General features: G+C 46.1%; 1 protein-coding gene across 4 annotated transcripts; it reads right to left on the bottom strand.

Annotated features, from left to right (window-relative positions):
• Positions 1-27: 27 nt before the first annotated feature.
• Positions 28-20048, bottom strand: LOC109868969 (lysine-specific demethylase 5C-like). Of its 4 annotated transcripts, none has more exons than XM_020458755.2 (28): positions 19143-20048; positions 17642-17789; positions 17310-17387; positions 16702-16824; positions 16355-16525; positions 16023-16154; positions 13673-13732; positions 12515-12638; positions 12095-12375; positions 11589-11747; positions 10370-10489; positions 10052-10210; positions 9669-9850; positions 9244-9406; positions 8144-8263; positions 7819-8013; positions 7396-7577; positions 7176-7300; positions 5437-5584; positions 5267-5351; positions 4757-5130; positions 4460-4598; positions 4066-4245; positions 3677-3796; positions 2625-3459; positions 2330-2529; positions 2005-2178; positions 28-1351 (listed from the first exon to the last, which is right to left on the bottom strand). In XM_020458755.2, coding segments are annotated over exons 1-28 (4788 nt in total). In that variant the 5' UTR covers positions 19145-20048; the 3' UTR covers positions 28-1342. The 4 variants fall into 4 exon arrangements, with proteins under 4 accessions (XP_020314344.2, XP_020314343.2, XP_031659465.1 ...); XM_020458754.2 differs by having other exon boundaries at positions 16023-16157; positions 19143-20045; XM_031803605.1 differs by lacking the exon at positions 13673-13732 and having other exon boundaries at positions 19143-20044.
• Between the last annotated feature and the right edge of the window lie 448 nt (positions 20049-20496).

Below are 20496 nucleotides of genomic sequence, written 5' to 3'. Positions count from 1 at the left end.
ATGGAAAAAAGGACAGGAGTCAAAAGATTCCTAAAACAATTCTAAACTTTTATTTTCTAACAAGAGTGAAAAGAAACAAAAAGGCAACATTGAAATGAAAAGTTTATACACAAACGCACGACAACTGTGTGTCTGCAATATCAATACCAATAATAATAATTATTTTAACCAAGAGGAGAAAAAGTAAATTGTGATAAAGTGAAGTGTTACTTTAGTTTGGAAGTGGAGAGAGAAAGGGAGAGAGCGAGATAGAGGGGGAAGAAATGAGACAAAAACATGACAGAAAAGGATAAATCTGAGGGGATCCAAACTAATGAAAGAGAGAGTAGTGAAAGTGAGAGAATGAAAGAGATACCTATTTTGGGAAAGTAGCACCAAAAAACATTCCCAAAATATCCAAATGGGTTTTATTCAAAATGCAAAATCCCCTCTGACAACCCAGCCTCAACAAACAAGATCAAATACAAAAAAATACAAGTGTTACCACGGTGACCATGGACACCTATGATCTGCTGTGATTCACAACCTTCCACTGTACTGAACTTCAGCTGTAAGTAAGCTTCATGCCCAAAAACCCCAGAAAAATAAATCAATATCATTCATTTCTACTTCAGTAAGTGGGTATGTGTGGGTCAACTTAACCGGGCCACTGTGTCTGTCTGAGGCCTGTTCCAAAACGTTCATTTAATAGAGCTGAAAACACATAGCATACCGACTGACTGACCTGGATCCCTAATTAAGACCAAGACACTCTCCAATGACGAAGCCAGCTCACACACTCCGAACACGTTCACTGGGAGGATGGAGGGAGGTAGATAGCGAAAGACAGACAGGGGGAGGGGGGGTGTAAAGTACAGGGTTGGAAGAGAAAGATCAGAATAGAGTGGGAGGGCAGGAGAATTAGACAGGAGTGTAGAATATAGATGTAGGAGCTCAGAAAGAGAGGTGGGGGAGCTGTAGACGGGGGGGGGGGGGGGGCTGTAGACGGGTGGGGGAGCTGTAGACGGGTGGGCCTGTAGACGGGTGGGGGGGCTGTAGACGGGTGGGGGCGGGGGCTGTAGACGGGTGGGCCTGTAGACGGGTGGGGGCGGGGGCTGTAGACGGGTGGGCCTGTAGACAGGTGGGCCTGTAGACGGGTGGGGGCGGGGGCTGTAGACGGGTGGGGGAGCTGTAGACGGGTGGGCCTGTAGACGGGTGGGGGCGGGGGCTGTAGACAGGGGGGGATGGCCTGCATCTTTCCTTCCACAGTTTGACGCTGTCTTCCGGCCCAGAGTGATCTGTCCATTCTATTATCTCCAAACGTCTGACCATTCCTTTCTCCAGTGTTGCATCCATAACCATATCATAAGATCTGAGGGAGAGGAAGAAACGGAAACAAAGACAGAAGCAGGAGTTTAACTGGTTCAACTTCTTTCAAATAAGTAATGCAACTAATTATCTCTTGAACAAAAGTTTTAAAAAATACACGAGGAGGGCCTAAAAATAGAAAATAAACAAGAGCATACAAAAGCGCCGTGGCCTGGGTGGGCGTCACCCCGGGGGTGTGCCTGGGTGGGCGTCACCCCGGGTGTGTGCCTGGGTGGGCGTCACCCCGGGGTGTGTGCCTGGGTGGGCGTCACCCCGGGGTTGGGCCTGGGTGGGCGTCACCCCGGGGGTGGGCGTCACCCCGGGGGGGGTGGGCCTGGGTGGGCGTCACCCCGGGGGTGTGGGCCTGGGTGGGCGTCACCCCGGGGGTGTGCCTGGGTGGGCGTCACCCCGGGGGTGTGCCTGGGTGGGCGTCACCCCGGGGGTGTGCCTGGGTGGGCGTCACCCGGGGGTGTGCCTGGGTGGGCGTCACCCCGGGGGTGGGCCTGGGTGGGCGTCACCCGGGAGGGGTGCCTGGGTGGGCGTCACCCCGGGGGGGTGCCTGGGTGGGCGTCACCCCAGGGGTGTGCCTGGGTGGGCGTCACCCCAGGGGTGTGCCTGGGTGGGCGTCACCCGGGGGTGTGCCTGGATGAGCGTTACCTCAGGGTGTGTCTGGATGGGAATGTGGTTGAGGGGCCGGGTCTTCTTGGACTCTGAAGTGTCCTGGGACCGGGGTCCTCCCTCCGCCCCTGTGTCGCCCCTCTGGCTCTTCCTCTTCCTCTTGTCCTTGGCCCGCCCCCCACGGCCCGCCCCTTTCTGCTCCTGGAGCTCAATCTGAGAGAAGGGGAGGCAGGACAAAACATGATACATCAACCCACACTATTCAGACAGTTTAAAACTAATAGAGCTACTGACTAACTAAATGGGAATTGGAGTTAAGCTATTACAACATACACTAAATGGTAAAGGTTTCCTGGTCACTCACCAGTATGAGTGTTTGGAGTGTGTGTCTTTGTGGCTCTGAAGCAGCCTGGAGGACCCTGTGGATGGTGCTGGTCTGGTCCAGAGACACCTCCAGCAGGTCTCCCTCCAGCTGCAACTCCTCTAGCTGGGTCCTGGTGGTCAGGGACAGCTCTATCACTGGGCCTTTTAGTGAAGGGACCAGCGGCAGCAGAGAGCCCACACCTGGGTGGAGATACAGAGGGGTACAGTCAGACACAGGAGAAAAAGTCTCCTGGGTTACATCATGGACTGGAGGTGTTACAATATTGGCTACTAACCTGTTACATTGTAACGGCTTATGCCGTTTTCACATCCAGCCTGCGTGCCACCGTTCATCTCTTTCTTTGGGGTCTTCTTGGGAGAGTTCTCCTCTGTGAGGTCTATCACTCCCTCTCCCTCCCCTCCCTCAGAATCCGACAGCACTATCACTGACTCAGAGTTCCCTTTCTTCCCATCCTCCTCCTCCTCTCCCTCCCTGTGAGGCTGCTTCTGTTTAAGCTCCTGCAGCTTCTCTAGTGCCCCTTGTATCTCTGGGCTGTCCAGTGCCTCCTTGGCACGCCCCTGCCAGGTGATGGCCCTCTCTGTGAGACACTGCAGAGCCTCTCCCTCTGGCAGACGGACGGGCAGCCTCTGGAGCGCCACCAGCAGGGCCAGGATGGTCTCCAGACGCGGGCGCCGCGAGCGCTGGCACCGGGGGCACAGGAAGCGTGAGTCCCAGTCCCACCAGCAGAGGGGGTTGGTGGGGGGCGCTGAGGGGAGCAGGAGGGAGGGGAACGGGACACACCCACCGTGGAACCAGTCTTTACACAGGTGGCAGCGGAGCAGAGGGGGGCGAGGCGCCCGGCCACACACACACACTGACTGGGGAGGAGAGGCACTGCCTGTCGTTGTGTGGTTACTGTCCCCGTTCCCCTTTCCACAGTTCTCAGAGTGGAGAGCTGTGTCCAGCTCCATGGGGTCCTCCCCCCACCTCCCACCTCCGTTCTCCTTGTCCTCCTGCTCAGTCTTTACCTCTTTCTCTTTCTTCTCCACACCTGGTTTAGACAGGTTGTCCTGCTGGAGCCTCAGCAGAGCCCCTTTCTCCTGGTGCTCTCCTTCTTTAAATGCCGTCACCTAGAGGGGGACAGACGGATGATGCACTTTTTAATGGTCTCTGCATGCTGTTTGTATGTGACTGAAGCATCGCTGTAGCCCTAATAGAAACTGCCTTGAGACTAATCAAGTTGTTTGGATATGACATTCTGAAACTGGTAGGTAACACTAACACACTGAACAGACTAGAACCCGACAGCCATACTGTCTGGCTAGGCCAGACTCCATGCAGACTCACAATGGCTCCAGGGTCTCTCAGGTCCTGAGCAGAAAGGCCCAGAGTGTTGGTATCGGTGTCATCTAAACAACCCATCTCCTCTCCCCTCGCTTTACGCTTCTCCACGCACGGACACAACACCTACAGCAAGACAAAGTTGTGAGGCTCAAGGTGTTAGTAAGAGTCACATGTTAACACACACACTACTGGCTAACACACTCACATAGAATGTCAGGGCAGACAATGTTCACATACACCCAAGACTTAGTTCAACAAAGTTTGCAGATAGATACTGTGACTATCTATGTCCCAAGGCTTCCCTCCCTCTCCACTAAGCATGATTGATATGTGCGGGGCAAAACAGCTGTAAATGAAGAACTAAGCAGGCCCACACAAGCTCCACCCCTGACCTGTAGCAGGCTGTGCTGGCTGCTCTTCTTCAGGAAGGTCTTGGAGGCCTTGTCTCTCCAGGAGTGGGCGCTGGCTACCTGCAGCTCCAGCTGCCTCAGCTCCTCCATCCTGACTGGCAGGTCTCTCCCTATCGCCACCAGGCCCTCCAGGTCATCCAGACACGGGTAGTGCTCCCCATTCTACAGTACACACATGTGAGAGGAAGAGGGGACAAGCCTGGGTTACGTTTAGTAGGGCACAACTAAACGGAACAATGTCATAGACATGTACATTGTAGAACAAACATACTTCTCTGACCTGTATTCAGGCATTTCCTATTTGCAACATTACACAACGTTTGCCAATTGAACATGGCCCAGGTTATGACAGACAGTAAGAGTTGGTGCTACTTGCCTGGATCTCCTCCAGGTCAGTGACCCAGGCCCTGGCCCGGCTCAGACAGCCCCGGAGAGACAGGATGTTGGGCAGCTTGACTGGGATGAGCTGGGCCTCGTTCACTATGGCCTCCAAGGTGGACAGAGGGTGCTTCTGCCTGCAATCACACCAGGAGAGAGAGGGGACATTAGGAACAGCAAAACAACCTGAGAACAGTGAGTGAGTCTAAAAGAAAGAGCGATGAGTCTGTGGGTGAGACAGTGAGGAGAGAAAGAATGGCGGTGAAAGAGTGAGTCAGTATGAGGTGTCCCTCACCGTTGCTCCAAACAGATCTGGGCCTTCTCCTCCCAACGTTCTGCTATCGTCAGCAGCTCCTGCAGCTCTGCCATGGCCGTTTCCACAGAGACGCTCTGGGGCACGATGCAGCCCGCCTCCATCAGGCTCCTGAGGACCACCAGGGTCACCTCACTCCCCTCGGGACCCATGGTCCGGCGCACCTCGCCTAGCCAGCGGCTCTGCTCCTGCATCCCCTTCAGGAGCTCACACTCAGGGGCATCGACAGGTAAGCCAGCCCCCTGCTCCAACAGGGCCTGAAGCTGCTCTGGGGGAGGGGCGTCTCGCCGCCAGTCCCTGTCGCTCACTAGAGCCTGGGCCTGAGTCTGGAATTCCTCTATCGTACGCAGGACCGCCTGAGAGAAAGTGGGAATTAAAAAGGAATGAGAGGAAATAGGGAAGGAAGAGAGGGCCGGACATTAACAACGTTACAGCTACAGCAGATTTACTGGTTTCTCTCTGGTGGATCAGGTCCAGCTGGAGGCTACTCACCTGTACGTCCTCCAGCTGGCTTATCACACAGGGCAGGTTCTCCATCTTCTCCACTAGAGCCTTGAGTTCAGCCAGGGTCATCCTCCTGCAACACATACACAGCAATGTTTGTTATGGTGTATGGGAGTCACCGTGGAGCTAAATGCATTGGGTATGGCAGTGGGTGTTACCTGGTCAGTGTCTTGTTGAGGAGCTCAGTGCTGGTCTGCTGACAGTGCTGTGTGTTAGTGAGGGTAGTGTTGAGTCTCTGGAGCAGCTCGTTGTCAGGAAACTTCTTCTCTGCTGCCTCTGCCTTCAGCACCTCCAGATCCGTGACACCTGGAGAAACATGAACTCAAAGTCAATATGCATTTTCATTCACTCTTAAAACTTCTTGGTGACAGGGGGGCCGTATTGAGTAGCTTGGATGAATAAGGTGCCCAGAGTAAACTGCATGCTACTCTGTCCCAGATGCTAATATATGCTTATTATTAGTAGTATTGGATAGAAAACACTCTGAAGTTTCTAAAACTGTTTGAATGATTTATGTTATACTCACAGACCTCATGTGGCAGGCGAAAACCTGAGACAAATCCAACCAGGAAGTGGGAAATCTGAGATGTGTAGTTTCATTTATGTGATTGCCTATCCAATATGCTGTGTCTATGGGGCCAGATTGCCCTTCCCAAGGCTTCCAGCAGATGTCAACAGTCTTTAGAAAGTTGTTTGAGGCTTCTATTGTGGAAGGGTGTCGAATAAGAGCTGTTTCAACAAGTGGACTAGGCTGTGGCCAATCAGTTGTTTACTGCGCGCCGTGCCTTCTTTTCCCTCTAATGAATACGCTATTGTCCGGTTGGAATATAATAGAAGATTTATTATAAAAAGACCCTAAGGATTGAATGTAAACATTGTTTGACATGTTTCTACAAACTGTAATGGAACTCTTGACTTTGTCTGGATTTTGCACTCGCACATTGTGCCTTTGGAATAGTGAACTAAATGTGAATGAAACGGAGGTATTTGGACATAAATATGGATGTAATCGAATAAAACAAACACTTCTTGTGGAAGTGGGAGTCCTGGGAGTGCATTCCGATGAAGATCAGCAAAGGTAAGTGAAGATTTATAATGCTATTTATGACTTTTGTTGACTCCACAACTTGGCGGGTAACTGTATGGCTTGCATTTGTGGCTGAACGCTGTTCTCAGATGATTGAATATTGTGCTTTTGCCGTAAAGCTTTTTTAAAATCTGACATAGCGGTTGCATTAAGAACAAGTTTATCTTTAATTCTATGTAAAACATGTATCTTTCATCAAAGTTTATGATGAGTATTTCTGTTATTTGATGTGGCTCTGCAATTTCTCTGGATGTTTTGGAGGCATTTCTGAACACGGCGCCAATGTAAACTGAGGTTTTTGGATATAAATATGAACTTGATCGAACAAAACATACATGTATTGTGTAACATTGAGTCCTGGGAGGGTCATCTGATGAAGATCTTCAAAGGTTAGTCATTAATTTTATCTATATTTCTGCTTTTTGTGACACCTCCTCTTTGGTTGGAAAATGGCTGAATGCTTTGTGTGACTAGTTGCTGACCTAACATAATGATATGTTCTGCTTTCGCCAAAAAGCCTTTTTGAAATCGGACACTGTGGTTGGATTAACGAGAAGTGTATCTTTAAAATGGTGTAAAATACTTATAGTTGAGGAATTTTAATTGAGATTTCTGTTATTTTGAATTTGGCGCCCTGCACTTTCACTGGCTGTTGGCGAGGTGGGACGCTAGCGTCCCGGACGATCCCAGAGAGGTTAAGACATTTCTTTGGGGACATTCAGTTACAGAGGTGTGGTTCAGCCACACAAGAGTATAGAGCGGTATACTTGTCAAGTGTATAGTTTGTGTCTATGTGTGTGTAGTTCTGACCTGTCTTGTTGCCCTCTTCCTGCTCCAGAGCCTCTTTCACTCTGTTGGCCCAGGAATCAAACGACTCAGCTCGCACTTTGAGCCGGTGTAACATGGCCAGCAGCTCATCCAGTGTGTACCTGTACCTGTAGGGAGAAGGAACACGGAGGAGTCAGGTGTGAGGCGCTAGCGGTAAAGAAAGGATACGTAGAGAGAGAGCGCGAGAGAGACTCAGTTGTACCTGAGGTAGAGTTTGTCTGTGGGGCAGTTACAGAGGTCCTGAGTGTGGTAGAGACAGACGAGGCGTTCAGTGCAGTTTGAACAGGCCAGGGCCGACAGGAAGCAGGTGGTCTTGCAATTATCACACTGCCTCTCATCATCAGGTAGCAGCTCAAACGCCTCCCTCTCAGCCTCTGTGATGCCCTGAGAGAACACACACACAGGGATTTAAGAAACCACACACACACACACAGTCAGTATTACACAACATACACCACTAACTCACATAAACCAAACAGTCAATATAGCGCAAGAAGCCACAACAATCAAACAACTCACACCACAAAGTAATTCCACTGAGTGCTCAAGTCAGTGACCAAACCACAGACAGGCCTATAGGAGACCCAGAGTAAACATCCATTCCCTTCAAATGTATTAGTCTCACCCTCTCCAGCAAGCCCTTGCGTAGCTCCCTCTCCTCCTGGACGATGCTGAACATCTCTCTGTGCGTGGCAGCGGCCAGGTTGAGGTCTAGCTTCTCTGGGCAGGCGGCCATCTTACAGGTCAGCTCCTCGTGGGAGAAAACACAGTACCGTCGCAGACGACGGTAGTGCTCGATACAGGAGCGGCCTGCGGGCAGCTGACGGACGGGTGTGAATGCAAGAGACAATTTGAAAACAACGTACGACACTCCCATTAGGATAGGTATAGAGACCTAGTTGGGAAGATTAGAGTCAGTTTAGTTCTCAGGACACAGATGAGAGCCTTACCCAGTCTGCAGTGCAAAAGTTTACAGCTTCAGCAAAGTTGTATCCCTGATTGAAGCCGCTGTGGTAAGCTCTGGGGAAAGTGATGACAAACTCGCCAGCACATTGGTTGGTGCGCACAACCTGTCGATCAAATGCCACAAGGGACTCATCAGAATGACCATTGTCCACAAATATATCTCGCATTTATTTGTCATAATCTCAACTCCACAATATTATGAGGTGTAGTATGGGTATGAGAGGTTGTGTGTGTCAGTATGTGAGTGGAGTTGAGAGGTTGGAAAAGCCGCTCATGGAGCGCTACGCCACGTTTTTAAATTGAATTCCAAGGCTCTGTAGATGGAGCCTAGTAAAGCATTTTCTTTGTTTAAATTGTAATTAATTCTAAGTAACAGCCTATATGTGCAATTTATAGACACTAATGATTTAATACAACAAGTTTGATCAAATGCTGAGCGCTTAAGGTCCCTGCCAGCCTAGTGTGTCGTACTTGCAAATGCTTCACAATTTTTAAATTTGTAGGTCTTGAAATAATATAGCCTAAATCAAAAAAAGGTTTTTTATCTTAGCCCTCCCATCTGGTTCCTGTTTTAAATACTGTTTAATACGACGAGCGCTTCTTCGACATCTTCATGTTCTTTATTCAAATACTTTTCATTCAAATCATATGGTTTGTTTTCAGTACTTCAAAACCACATGGTAGGTCTAGGTAGTTACAAAAATAGATGGGTGTCTAAAAAGTGATTTTAATGAATGGAGCAATTTTAACGTTAAATGATTATTTGGTTGTGGACATTACATCACTGCACTCCCTCTCTTGGTCCTCATCTTTGTAAGTCACCTTGATTTAGCAGCTGTGTTTTATATCAGTGTCTTTATGAACATATTTAACTCCATGACAGTAGCGACAGCAAGGGGCTAGAGCAGCAAACAAGTAGACTACAAATGCATGCTGGGCCGGGCATGCCCTGAGCTTGTGAAGTGAAATTGGAGAGGGTGAGAAGGCCGATGCTCCAGCCTTTGGGAAACTCGCTCCACGCTCCAGTCAAATTGGGCACCCTCCACTCTCTTCTCACATACTCTGGTGTGTGTGTGTGACTTACCGGGACCCCGTGAGCCATGAGGATGTTGGGGTTCATAATAGTGACCAGCTGGTGGAGGAGGTCAGGCTGGAACTCAAACAGCTCTGGGGTCAGCTTCTTCATCACCTCCTCTAACTGCTCTGCTGCTACAGAGGGAACCCCGTACCACGTCTTAGGCTCACCCCTGGAGGAGGAGAGGGGGACAGAGAGAGGAGGGAGAGGTAAAGGGAACAGCGAGGGGAGAGAGAGAGGAACAGAGAGAGAGGGGGAGATGAGAACAGCGTTTCTCACTAACCATATCTATCAGTCAGTACATAGTCCTGTATAAAGCTATCGGACATAAAAGGACAATCTCAAACATCTACAGATGAACTACCTATTAATGCCCCATGTCACCTGTAGGGGTTGTAATGTTTTGTGTACTGTACAGTTAGTGTCCTCTTTACCAGTGCAGGTAGTTGATGGAGTAGCTCCAGTGGTCTTCGATGTGCCAGCAGAAAGCGGAGAAGACCATGCCCACGTAGAGCCAGGGCACCTTCATGCCAGAGATGTCTGCGTTGATGTGGCACAGCAGGGACTGCTCCAGAACTGGCATCACGTTCAGGTTCCAGCCGCTCCGGGCATAGTCCTGCAGAGGGCAGCAAGAGGGTCAGACTAAACTGTGCAGGTTTAGTTCTGGAGGAAATATATATTATTTTATACATGTTGTACAAGGATCATATTAATGGCATATCAATGAGAGCGGAATAGACAAACACTGTATATTTAAAGAACTAATAAAAGGAGAAGACAACAGGAGTGAAATATGAAAAGGCTGATAGCTAGTTACCGCTTCCTCTTGTGAGAGGTTCTTCATGCCGTTGTTCATGGGGAATCCACTGCCAAACTCTTTAGAGTGGATGTCGGCTCCATACTCCACTGTCACGTCCTCCTCTATACTACTGACCAACCGCCAGAACTCTCTCTCCACCAGCTCTGTCGGAACCATCTACACACAGACATTTGTAACAAACACAAAAAAAAAAAACTCATATGGGTGAAGAATAATGTATCGATCTAATCAACTAGCATGTATTCATTAGTAAGGACTAGTTTATCTCCACATCAGAGCAAAGCATTCATTTATAGTTTGTACAGGCGCACTTACATGGACAGGCATGTTGAAGTAGTCTGCTTTGAAGGTGTCGGCCATCTCCCCAAAACTCTGCAGGGTGTATTCCCTAGTAGCCTGCTCAAAACCAAAGGCCTCCGCTGGCCTCTTACACTCCTGGAGGGAAGAAGAGAGGCAGACAAGAGGCCATTGAAGAAATGGATTGGATGGAGGAAAATCAAATAAATAGTTACCAGACATACAGATGACTAGAATGCAAAAGTTTACGCCCAGAGTTTTTCCTGACAGGTTTAGATGTCAATAGCCTGTGTTCAATAGACAGAATTCTCCTGACTAGGCATCCAGCCCTGGGTTCCATCAAACACACGTTTCCCCTACAAGCTACATCTACCAGAAAACTGCTTCAATGACTCCAGACTCCTCAGGTTAAAATATACACACAGAGGCTCCAGATTAATTAGACGGTGGATGGCTGCAGCCACATAGCAGGATGTTTGTTTGAAAACAGGATAGCTAGTTTTCCATCCAATCGGTGACAGATGAATGTGACTATTCAAATATCTGCATAAAGAAAATATGCGTGTTTCCACCAAATCAGTGTGTGATGACGAAGTGCACACAAAATAGACTTTCTCATGTATCAAATAATAAAAATTGAAAGTTCAATGTGTTTCCATCACATTTTCTACTCTACTGATAGTTTTGTCACAGAAACTGTTGGGTAAAATAGATAAGTCTACTCTGGTCTACGCACGTGCACTCTAGCCAACAGCTGGCAGATTCAGTGGGGGTATGATAGTATGACATTATTATAGATAAGAGAGAGAATATTTACATTTGTCAAACAGCAGTCAAGCATCAATCATGTCACCAGAATAAGACCCTCCATATTTGTTGAAAGGGGCATCAAGCTTATCACTGTGCACTTTCACCACTTATTTCATCTGTAGCCTAATACACTGCATGGTTTCCCGAGTCATAGTGGGAGGACCACACATGTCATCGCGTGACTCCAAGTTTACTTCGATATGATGGTTAATATATCAATATTTACTCATTAAAAAAAAAAAAATTCTCCCATACAGGTAATTACTTTTACAGACACAAAAAGATCCCACTATGTCGATTGAACAAATTATCTAGTGGTATTTATGAAATTGTACCAAAACTCGTTTCCATCACAGCTGTCGTAATAATTTATTTATAGACGGTATGACTACTCTGTGGATGGAAACGTGGTTCATGACGCTCTCACCTCAGCCACACATTTTGGACAGCGCCAGTTGCCCTTGGGGGCTTCAGTGAGAGGGGGCAGCAGACAGAAGGTGTGGTAGTTGTCATCACAACCATCACACAGCAGGAGCTTCTCATCCTCGTCGCCACGGCCACACATCCGGCACACAAACGAATCCACCTTAGCAGAACACAGATAAGTGAAACAGATTTAAAGTTCTGCATTTAAATTGCCACACTCAAATATGTTGGAAAGGAGCTGACTAACAAAATATTACATGTAAATTGTTTACCCATTAAATTACTGGCAGCATAGATGGTTTTCAACTAGCTTTATTTATTTCCCCATTTAAATTGCCACCTTATGATTCGAATAGCTATAACATCTGATTTTGGATCAGACATAACCTACAGGGCTGGATTCCCAGACAGAGAATCTCCAGTGACCATGCTTCTTAGTCCAGGATAATCCTTAATCTGTGCCTGTATAACTTGCCCGTAAGCGTGAATGGAGGCTAAGGCCCTTACAAACTGAGGGTTGCCGAGGTTACGTCTCAGCCTCATGGTCATCTTGGTGCAGGGCCCGTCACCGTTTTCACCACTGTCTTGGTCCCCGCTGTCATGAGCTGCTCCACCTTCATGTTTCTCTTCCTCTTTCTTCACCTCACTCTTTATCGTGGCATCAGAGGGAGGAGGAGCCGTTGTGGTTGTGCTGCCATCTCCTCCTTTCTCTTTGACCTCCCCTGGCTGCTCCTTGACCTGGACAGCAGGAGCTGCAGCCCGGACAGTCACAGTCTGAGGCAGCTCTTCTGGAAGGAGGGGAAATCGGAGAAGTGGTCAACATGCATCCAAAATTGCACCGTATTCTATATGATACTACTTTATGACCAGAGCCCACATTTCAGACCCAACTAGGGGAGGTGAAGGACTGTAGCAGAGTTGTGTTACCTTTCTTGGGAATGCTCTTATTCCTGGGCACCAGTCCTAGTCCCATCATCTTAGGCCCTGCACCGTAAATCTGTAGTTTCTTCAGCTCTGGATTCTTCTCTATGTCCTCCTCTGTGGGATCAGGCTAGGGTGACAGATGGCAAAAAGTCAGTAGGGAGATGCGATGGGAGCAACACCAATACACTTTCAGGTATACTGAGAGGGAATGGAGAAGCAGAGGGGTCAGGAGATGGTGTGAGGATAAGGTAGAATAGTAGTACTAGAGGGTCAGCAAGGAGAGTACAACCTCTCCATATAGTACATCTTTGTGTATTGACAGTTATTAAACAAAGGTAACGATCCATCACCGTGTTATAAGAAAAAGCATCCAAACACACGTCCCAACAAAGGAAAATAATTTGGGGAACCTACATACAAGTCTCAACTCAGCTGAACTGAGTGATTAATACAATTAAAAATGCACTCAAGTCGAGGTTGTGAGGCGTCATCTGCCTCAGATCCGAAATCTGTAAAACTTTTGAAGGGGCAATGATTCAGAGCATAAAATGCACAAAGCTGCATTTGCATTTTCCAAATATTTTACTTTTTCAAAAGGCCAAGTGGAGTGTCTAACAGGGTTCTTGTCAAACACAACCCACTGGAGTTCAACTGCACTCAGCAGAACACATGCAGTCACACAATAGCGCTGCAGAAGTGAGGGAATGGAAGCATTAAGAAAGGACGCACAGAGACTGACTAACAGTAAAGAGATAAGGAGAGAGAGATTCACACTGATTTCATAAACAAGTACAGGCAAGACAGATAATTGCTTATGCATTTGCATAAGTTGTTGCCAAGGACAAACAGTGAGTGGGTGAGTGGGATAAGGGCTAAAGACAGCGAAAGCTTGATGCTAGGCTGTTGAATGGTGATGTTTGTTAAGATTTAGAAAAGGACGACAAGGGCCCTGCCGCAAAAAAAAAAAGTGAGAGAGAGAGAGGTTTGCTGCTCGAAAATCCGAGCCAGATAGAGACATGGGGCAAGGGTGGGGCAAGGGTAGAGCCGGGAGAGAGCGAGGGGTTTGCTGCTCGAGAAACCGAGCCAGATAGAGACATGGGGCAAGGGTAGAGCCGGGAGAGAGCGAGGACTCGCATTGTGCTCAAGAGAGACAGGCAGTACCGATGTAGAGATGTGTTGAGAGCCAGTGGAGAGAGGGTGGGGAGCAGAATCCTCTGGACCCTGCATAGGAAGACAACAACAGCAACAAAGAACTGAGACAGGAGGAGGAAGAAAAAGAAATGGCTGAGGAGAAGAAAAAAAACACCCATTGGAAGAGTGAAAATGTATATGAAGAGATGGAAATCTGGTGTGATGAAATAGAATGACTTGTGTTTGACTGTAACAGGCGTGGGTAGACCATGTATTTGCCAAATATAGCTGTGCTTGTACTGATCACATCACAAGGTCTTTTTGATCTGTTTAGAACTGAGCCCTCAGAGAACGCATAGCCTAGGTCTCTCCAACCCTGTACCTGGAGAGCTACCGTCCTGCAGGTTCATGCCAACCCTCATCTAGCACACCCGATTCTAATCAATTAGCTGGTTGATAAGCTGAACTAGGATAGTGACAACTTGGGTTGGGGCGAAAGTCCACAGGAGGGTAGCTCTCCAGGAACAGGGTTGGAGACCCCTGGCCTAGGTAATAAAACATTTCAGCGGAAAATTAAACACACACAAGGATGCATACGTGGGTTTAAAACAAAACCATATCAGATTCTTATGGTGGGCTATGACCAATCCGATGACATCTCAGTGTAAAGTTTAATGGGACAGTGCAAGATTTTAAGCCCTTTCTCTACTTACCCAGGGTCAGATTAAATCACAGACACCATTTTTATGGCTCTGCAGCCAGTGCTAGCTGTTCTGGTAGATTTCCAGTTACAGCTGGGCAACCTATGTACCCATAAAACACTTATATTGACCAACCAAACTATTCGCATTTATTTGAAACAATTGTTAAAAAATAAATAAATAATAACATATAAAATAAATAAAAAACTTTGCTAAAATAACCGTGTGGAATGGAATGCTACAACTAGTATGAATCACATAAGATAATGTTGTTGAAAGCCTGGGCTTTCTTTTCTAATATTAATTTCTGGTGGAGGAGCTTCAGCACGGAACAGGTCTGTGTGTGTCTGTGTGACACACAAATGATGGGAGTTTGATCAGGACCGGGCTGTCTTAGTGAGTTAGGTTAGTCTATACAAGCCTGGACAATAGTTGCCTCGTAAAATAAATTGCAAATAATAGACTAGGCTATCGACTTTTATTCTTGAAAGCGGCAACTTTAGGACAATACCTTCCTAGGTTGGAATATTTGGAAAATAAGCTACTGTTCATTGATAATTTGTCTTGAAGCGGTTATGAAAGCGCTCTTTCACACGAAACGACCTTAAACGTCCTTCATACTGGAGGCAGACACACAAAAAAATGGTATCCATGAGTTCATCTAACTCTGGGTAAGGAGATGTCCAAAATATCACACCATCCCTTTAAGCATCTCTTGCCATTGTTCAAATCAAATCTGGAGTAAGGCATACAAGGAAGCAAATCAAAAAGATCTCACCACACCACCACTTTAAAATGCAAAATGGTACAAACAAAATGTATTCTATGGGTGAAAGACATGGGTACCCTACAGGTAACTACAATGGGTTAGCAATGTTCAATGGCAGGGGTACCAAAATGAACAATCGGTGGTGTTGAAAGAGGGAAAGAAAGAGAGAAAGGAAGAGGGAGATATCGGGTGACATATAGCATATAACATGGGGCAAAAGGCAGTAGCAGCAGACACCATAGCAGCAGCGTAGCGGTACACAGAGCAAGCATGCTGGTTGCGTTCTGAGCGCATCGTCGGGTCCATCTAGATGTTCCTTTCCAATTTGGAGAGAAAGAGCTGGAACTCAGATTCAAATCATTTGGAATAATGACTAATTTGGTATTACGTCATTTCAAATCAGATTAATTTAGGAATACAACGATATTGAATGAAAAGTAATTCCATTTTTCAATGCCAAAAGAGATGAGTATTATTACATGATTGTATGGGCGTATGACAACTTTATCTTCCTGCCTAACCAAATCAGTCACTGATAGTCTACCTAGAAGATAAAACAATCAGTTTGAAAAACCTATGAGTAAGATGTGTTAATGGCAGGTGTTACCCTAGCTGAGATCTGTGAACCGGTGCAGATCAGTAGTTTCACTAGCAGTTCTCAGAAGACAGTACATCACCACCAAATGAATAGATTTGGACCCCATTACTGAAGGAGACTGGTTAAATATGGCTACTAACAGATTATGGTTGTGGAGAGTGAATGCTTACATCTTTGGAACTATCAACATGATCATGGAAATGAGTCAAATTAACCAACTTATATTAGTATCTGTGAACTACACACACGACTGATACTGTTAAGAGGGAAATAATGTACGTCGGTCATTGGAGCTTGTGTGCTGTCACTCACGTCTGGCTGGAGACGATTGGCTCTGCGTCCGTAGCTGCTCGTCTTAGAGGGCTGGACAGACTGGCGTAGGGGGATGGAGTGGGGCTTGTATTCTCTATGCACCTCCTCTCCATCATATAGCTTTGGCTTAGTCTGCTACACACAGAAATCCTGGGGTTAAACCCTCTTCAACATTCATGACTATGGATGGACACCATTTATAAACAGTGCAACTGACTTAACAAATAAAGAATATAAGTCAATGCATGTCAAATTCTGTTTGATAGATCAGAGTTGATTGATTGCTTGTGTAAGCACAAAAGAGCAGGAGCAAAGTGGGTGAGTAGCGTTACCGGCAGGCTGGCACCAGTGTGGAACACCTCAAAGGGGTAGACAATCCTCTCGTAGTGTGAGCGCAGGAGGGAGCCAATGTTCTTGCCTGGAGGGTAGCCAAGCTTCTGGGCCACGCGAGCCCAGCGCCTCTCCTTACTGACTATATCAAACCCTCCCTCCTCTATCACAACCTACAACACAAAATAATATAAGTGCGGACAACTCAGTTTTACTGGCTAAAGTACTATTGGATAGTGTTAGCAATGGTAAGAGTCTCAACAGGTCTTATTTTTTAGTTTTACAGAAATAAGACATGCAACAGGGGGTTTACTGAGAAACATTAAAATGGGTCAATCAGCTCTGGCACCTTGGACAGGCTGAAGAGGTCCAGGATGCGCCTCTCGATGTTCGGGATCTTGAGAGAGGATCCCTGGATCTCCCAGAACTTGGCGATCCGGTCCAAGTAGTTTAGCTTGACTCGTGTCTCCGCCTAAAGGGGGGGGGGGGGGGGGGGGGGGGTCAGGATTGAATATTATTAGAATGGACTGAAAACTAAAATATAATCTTTGGGTCAACCAGAACATGTGACTTCTAAAACAGTTCTTCAATATCAACCCATAGCAATAGAACAGGCTTGGAAGCTCTAACCCTGGCAATGTGACTAGTAAACTCATGTTAACATGAGCAATGGCTGCCTGATGATGGATTGCCATGGTAACATAGCATGATTTGTAAAAAATGTAAATAAAATCGAACTGATGTAGCTCATGCAATGGAATGTATTTTGTGTAATGTCAGTTGAGTTGGTTCACAGCACAGGTACACTTCCTGCTTTTACTTCCTGGCATGGATACACTCAAAATGGATGCCAGTCTACCCATTATCCATCATTGACTTGAATGGGGATGGCCGTTCTATTCATTCCATTTCTGAGACTCAACAATACAATGATACAATATGAGGAGAGAGACGAACCTCCAGCTCATTAAGTCTCTGTATACGGGGTGTGAAGCGGAAGCTATCCACCTCCACAGCAAAGGGTGGCTGCCAGTCCTGTGGGGAAAGGAAAGCTTTGATCAATGTCTGTCTATGTTTGATGTAAACACTTGTCATCCTGCAATCACTCAATCCTGTGCTCAGCTTGTAAGAAAGAGAACATGTACTTGTGTTTGCTAGACACACAAAGAAACACAAATAACAGTGAGACTACACCAGATTGGTTAAGGAAAGAGGAAAACAACCATATTCAACTCCCCACAGGTTTCATGGGGTTAAATGATAGATGCATGTCACCAGTAAACACTTACAGCAGGAGGACGAATCTTGCAGATTCCAGACTTCTCTGCAATTGGACGGATCTTGGCAATGTAGCCCAGGGGATCCTGAAACTCCTCCCATGACGGCTCGAACACTGGGCACTCCGGAGGAGGCACAAAATCTTCCCCCTCCATCGCCCTGGCAACAGGTAAGGTCAAATCTGCATGTCAAGTCACTGCACAGTGCAGCTACTTACTTAGCTAAGCAGATTGGCAGTCAAAATAACTGTCACCATGAGAAGTCCGGGCACAATATAAGAGTTCTTGCTAATCAATGGTAATTACAATGAATGATACAGGCCCTATATAGACTACCCATTGATTCTTGAAGAATACATTTATGCATGTCTTATAAGGCTGGAAAAACCATCTTACCCTATCATAACCCCAAACCTAAGACTGTTTATGTAGTTATGTAGTTATTGGAGTCTTTGTAAACAGTGCATTCTACATAACACATTTACTATAAAAAAATTATATTTCAAATGAATTTCTTGAAAATATCCACTTTGGGTTCAAAGTTAGGCTAAGGAGAAAATAATCACAAGGGATTTTTCCTTATGGGATTACCAGTTCTTCAAAAATGCATATGTACAGTACCATAAATGTAATTGGATACATTAACAATGCTTTAGAGTATGTTTTTCATCAGATCAAACGGGCCCTAAGTGACACAACCTACAATTTTGAGTCGCCATTGTTTTACAAACATTACATGATTCTTCTACTTGTGAATAATGTCTTTGAATTGAATCATGTTCTAATAGTTGGAACAAGTCTTTGGAACCTTCAATCTAGTAAAACACCAAATCCCCAAACCTGTTAACCCAATATGGGGGAGGCGTTCTTTGTAACTGTTCTCCCCTCCCCCTACCTTACAGACACAGCAAATAATGCACTTCTTACATGGTGCCATTCTTGTCTCATAAGGTCAAATTAGTGTTTGGTCATCAACATAAAATAATACACTAACTAACAAAGTATGTTGATACTTGGTGATATCAAAAGACTGTCTGGGATATGGTTTGTTTCCTACAATTGATTTCACAGAACCCATCTGATGGCATCCTACATTTCCTTTCAATAGAAAATAATGATAAAGACATTTGAGGAAGCTTCCTACACAAATGCAGGACATATTCTCTAAATATAGCTAAAGCCCCTAATCTCAACATAAAACGTCACAGGATTTAAAGGCCTGATTGCATCCATCCACGCAAGACCAAATATGGGGATTCAAGTTAGGAAACAAATGAATATAGCCATTGTCAAACATCACAAAATATGGCTAATTTGTCACATAGCAAACTACATAACGGGAGGTCCTTGGTGACTGACAGGCTAAAACAATCCCAAGCTGTTTGGTTTACTTTAAGTTTCACTGTAGTTAGTTGGTTAGTTGCTAACTAGGATTTCTCTAGCTAGCATCTTAGCTAACTTTCCGGATAAGAAATATGGCTAGCTAGAGTATAGCTAACGTTATTCGACTTACATGTTAGATAACGTTAGCTGGCACTTGGACAGCAACTCTGCCTGACACGTTCAACGTGATCAGAGGAAATTATGGACTCAGGTGTCACCAATAATATGATGGGCGGTGTAGGTGTCTTGAAAGCTCACGGGGTCTATTGTTCAGCACTGGGTCACGATTACTGTGGCTGAAGCTAACGTTACGGCCTCCACTTTTCAGCCCATCCCAGGCAGCACCTCCGGTCTCGGGTAGCACTGCGAATTGGCGTGGAAGTTTCACTGGAAATATTGGTTCCTTCTCTGTTTCGTACCTGTCCCAAGACAGATATTAATTGTTTTATTTTTAATCAAAAATACTCCGGACAATCCCGTAGACAATTATTTCTCCTGAGACTACCCTCCCTGTTGACAGTGTTGTTGTTGTTTAGCTCGGCTGGCTAACGTTACCTACGTTAGCGAGCTGTCGCTGGTTAGCTAGCTACTGTAGCTAGTAATGTTACGAGCTAACGTTAGCTAGCGAGCAAGGTCCAGATAGCTCACGTAAAGTTGCCCGTTTTCAGCGTCGCTTCCCCCATATACCCACGTCTGTTTGATTATAAGTGCAAAGATGATCCACTTTGAAGACTCGTTTGCTTGTAAACGAGTATCTCTGTGAGAATGATGTCCCCATCAAATCAATTTGTGACCAATTTCGCTATCCCCCGTTCATCCTGTCTGGGTTTAAACGCCATCTTAGTTTCATCATTGCCTAAGCGCAACCTCAAGTCTCTCAACTACTACGACAGCTGAGTTATTTGAGTGGAAGAGAGGGCAGGAATTAGTCCCTCCACGTTCGTTCGATTTAGAGAAAGTAGTTCGGAGACGCATTTTCTCGGATCTTGACTTACTTCACGAATTATGATACCCATTCACGGAATTATTTACTAATATACGCTTGGCTAAATAAAATTAGTACATAGTTTAAAACGTGTGCCATTTAACAAATGCTGATGTGGAGGATGGCAGAAGTGCATGTATGCACGCAGGTGGCGTGGTATTAGTTAATACCTACTGGCATGGTATTAGGCACGTACACAGTTTACAGTAGCTATAAAGGCTCAGTGCTGTCCAGAATCCTTGGGCTGTCTCTACCCTAAACTTAACCCCTACCGATAACCTTAACCATGTTCAGTTGAGACTCCTCATTCAGGGCAGGTGGGGGCAGAGCCCCACGTGTATAGCAAAACATATGTTTAATAATAAAAAAAACATATAAGTTTGCAAACAATGGTTTAAAAAAAAATTGAATTAATAAAGCTGCTGAAAACATGGTCTCTTTTCTGCTTTCTTGAGTACGGCAGCTCCAAAATGCATGTATTTCAGCCTAGCTCAGTGCT

The sequence above is a fragment of the Oncorhynchus kisutch genome, linkage group LG24 (genome assembly GCF_002021735.2).
Source record: "Oncorhynchus kisutch isolate 150728-3 linkage group LG24, Okis_V2, whole genome shotgun sequence".
Taxonomy (NCBI): domain Eukaryota; kingdom Metazoa; phylum Chordata; class Actinopteri; order Salmoniformes; family Salmonidae; genus Oncorhynchus; species Oncorhynchus kisutch.
This window is presented reverse-complemented; position numbering and strand designations above follow the sequence as displayed.